The sequence below is a fragment of the Pterocles gutturalis genome, unplaced genomic scaffold (genome assembly GCF_000699245.1).
Source record: "Pterocles gutturalis isolate BGI_N339 unplaced genomic scaffold, ASM69924v1 scaffold15997, whole genome shotgun sequence".
Lineage (NCBI taxonomy): Eukaryota > Metazoa > Chordata > Aves > Pterocliformes > Pteroclidae > Pterocles > Pterocles gutturalis.
The window spans coordinates 4,020-6,580 of NW_010110500.1; the positions used below are offsets into that span (position 1 = coordinate 4,020).

The 2,561-nt window shown below is 52.2% G+C and overlaps 1 protein-coding gene across 1 annotated transcript in view; it reads right to left on the reverse strand.

Annotated features, from left to right (window-relative positions):
• Positions 1 to 1,983: 1,983 nt before the first annotated feature.
• Positions 1,984 to 2,561, reverse strand: part of LOC104461722 (dual specificity testis-specific protein kinase 1-like) — a 15,108-nt gene continuing 14,530 nt past the window's right edge. Inside the window, exon 9 of the mRNA XM_010073405.1 lies at positions 1,984 to 2,085. Within this exon, the coding sequence (XP_010071707.1) occupies positions 1,984 to 2,085 (102 nt within the window). The remainder of the gene's footprint in view (positions 2,086 to 2,561) is intronic.

Genomic DNA, 2,561 nt, shown 5'->3' on the forward strand with positions numbered 1-2,561 from the left:
ATCTTCCTTTAGTCTGCTCTTGTGCAGGGGGACATAGAGGAAGAACAGACTCCAGCTTGGCAGACCAGGCAGCATGGGGAAGGCTGGGGAAAGGCTTTGTGAAAGAAATGCTTCTGTCCAGGGACTGAGCGAGGTGGACAGCTGTCCTTCATCCAATAGTGGCCTTTGGACAAGGCTTTGTATCCTTAATGCTTTGGGTCTTAGGACATACTTTTGGATTCCTCATTCTCAGGCCTATTCCTCTATGGAACAAGAGCCCAGGGAGCCTGGGAAGCCTTGGGAGATAGCAGGGAGCTCCTCAGGTCCATCTCCTGGTAGCCAAATATACATTTTGTGATTTTCATCCAACATGTGGTTGTGATGCTGGTAGTGGCTGGCTCTCACTGAAGATACAAACATACATCAGCGCTGTTTGCATTGCTCTTGCAGTCCACTTCACTCCACTGGTCTAAAGTCCCCAGACTGGTGCAAGTCAAAAAGTGTCCACTCTCCCTCCTCCAGGTTGAAAAGCTTCCCTTATTTTTGGTCTTCTACTTCTCGAGGCTTTGCTTCCCCCCGCTGGCAATATCCAGCTGGGATGAAGGTATTTGCTGGGCAGTTTACTGTTGAGTAGGTTTCTTGTGCAGGTAAGTCAAGCACAAAAGCAAAACGGCGCCTCTGAGGAATAAGGAGCTACAGATGCCCACTGAAGATGTGGTGACCCTGGTGCCATTCAGTATGTTCCATGCCAGCTCTCGATTCCTTATGATCCCTGGTGAGAATGCACCACACTCTTCCACTGTGTTTCTGTCCCAGCACAGCACTAACATTCCCTTGTGCAGGCACCATGGCACAGAAACGCTGGGCTACATATGACACCAAATCTGGCTCCAAGACCAGACCATTTCTAGCCATTATTCTTTCCACCCCTGGTTTGGATCAGCAGCCCCAGCACCCTCCTCTGGCCCACAGAAGAAAACACAATATAAAACCAAAGTCCTTTCCAGGCTGCCTGAACTTCAGGGCCCACGAGGTTGTCCCACATCGCTAAGGAGGCGACGGGTGCTGGGCCAGGGAGAGCAATGGGTGAGATGCTGGATGATGCTGGACCCAGCTCTCTCCCGTTTCAGCCTCACAAGCTGTTGACACTGTGCTTGTTGGCATGTTTGCAGTGAGACAAAGAAGGGGGGAGGCAAAGCCCTCCATCTCTGAGCCCCAGTCAGTGGCACTGGGGAGAAATCCAGACTGCCATGATGCTGGGACATATGTCTGACAAAGCTTTTCGGAGAGGAGATATTAGTTGGTTAGTTTGCATTCGATAAGGCACACCCTCCCCATTGCCTTGGCCAGCACAGGTCAGCACCCCTTGGGTGGCTCCAGCTGACTCTCCAGAGCCTTGCCGGATGCCTCTGCATCTGGGTGCACCCTGAGCACGCTGCCAGGGGACCCAGCCAGAGACCTTGCAGAGCATACCTGTTCCTGCAAGGCTGCCGGACAGGTGCTTTAAGGCTTTGAAATAGAAGGTGACCCCAAGGCTCACCAAGCACCCCGAAGTCCCTCTCCTTCACACTGTACAGACCCCAGCGCCCTGAAAGATGATTCCCCAAGGCCATGGGGATGGAGAAGGGGAAGGCCCTGGGTCTGGGGGGCACAGGGAAGCAGGTTGAGCATGATGTTTCTGTTAGTGATTCGGAAAACAATTCCGAAGGGAATTCAGGTCCCTCCAGGATCATTTGCTTTTAACAAGCAAACAAAGGCTGCTCAGTGTCCTAATTCCATCTGTTAAAGACCTTAACTAGGAAAAATACACCCTTGGTAAGTCCCTTCTCCATTTTTAACCATGTCTTCCATCCAAGAAATCAGAGACCGAGAGTATGATTAAATAAACACCAGAGCATCACTTAGCTCTTCCCTTCTCCACCTTCCTTCTTTGCTCCTGACCCCGCAGACAGCTAATTTACAGTTTGGGTGATTCTCTGCCAAGCCTCACAGGAGGCAGGCAGCTCAGCCTGAAAGCTGATTGTCCCTTCTAGGCTCCAGGCTCTCCGCAACATCCTCCAGCTCATCCAGAATTTCAGAAAAAGACGGCCTCTTAAATGCTTCCACCTGGAACAAGAAAAAAAGCTGAAGAGGACACCTTAGACAGAGGGGTGGGTGCTCTGCAGCAGCTCTGCTGAGTCCTCCAAGGCTGGGCTATGGCATCCATCCATCATTAGCACTGGTCTGGGTCATACAGCTGCCGGTGGAGCCTTCTGGCATCTCCATTTGGTGATCCAGGCCCAGGCTGCTGCAAAGGGACAGGTCCCATGGCAAGGCACAGCTCAAGCAAAGGCAGTGAGATGCTGAAAACCAGCCTGACATATCGTGACCTGGACAGTGTGTGGGAACTGCTCATCCCAAAGTCCACCCAACCAGTGCAGGGGCAGGCGTTGTGCAGGGAAAGGCTGCAGGTAGGTATCAGGAGGGAGATGTATCATGTATCATTCCCTGAGCTTTTTCATGACAATCAGGATCTAACTGTCTTGTCTCCTTCAGCTCATCCTCCGTGGGCTGTGACCCCCCCCCCCCACCCCCCCCCGTAC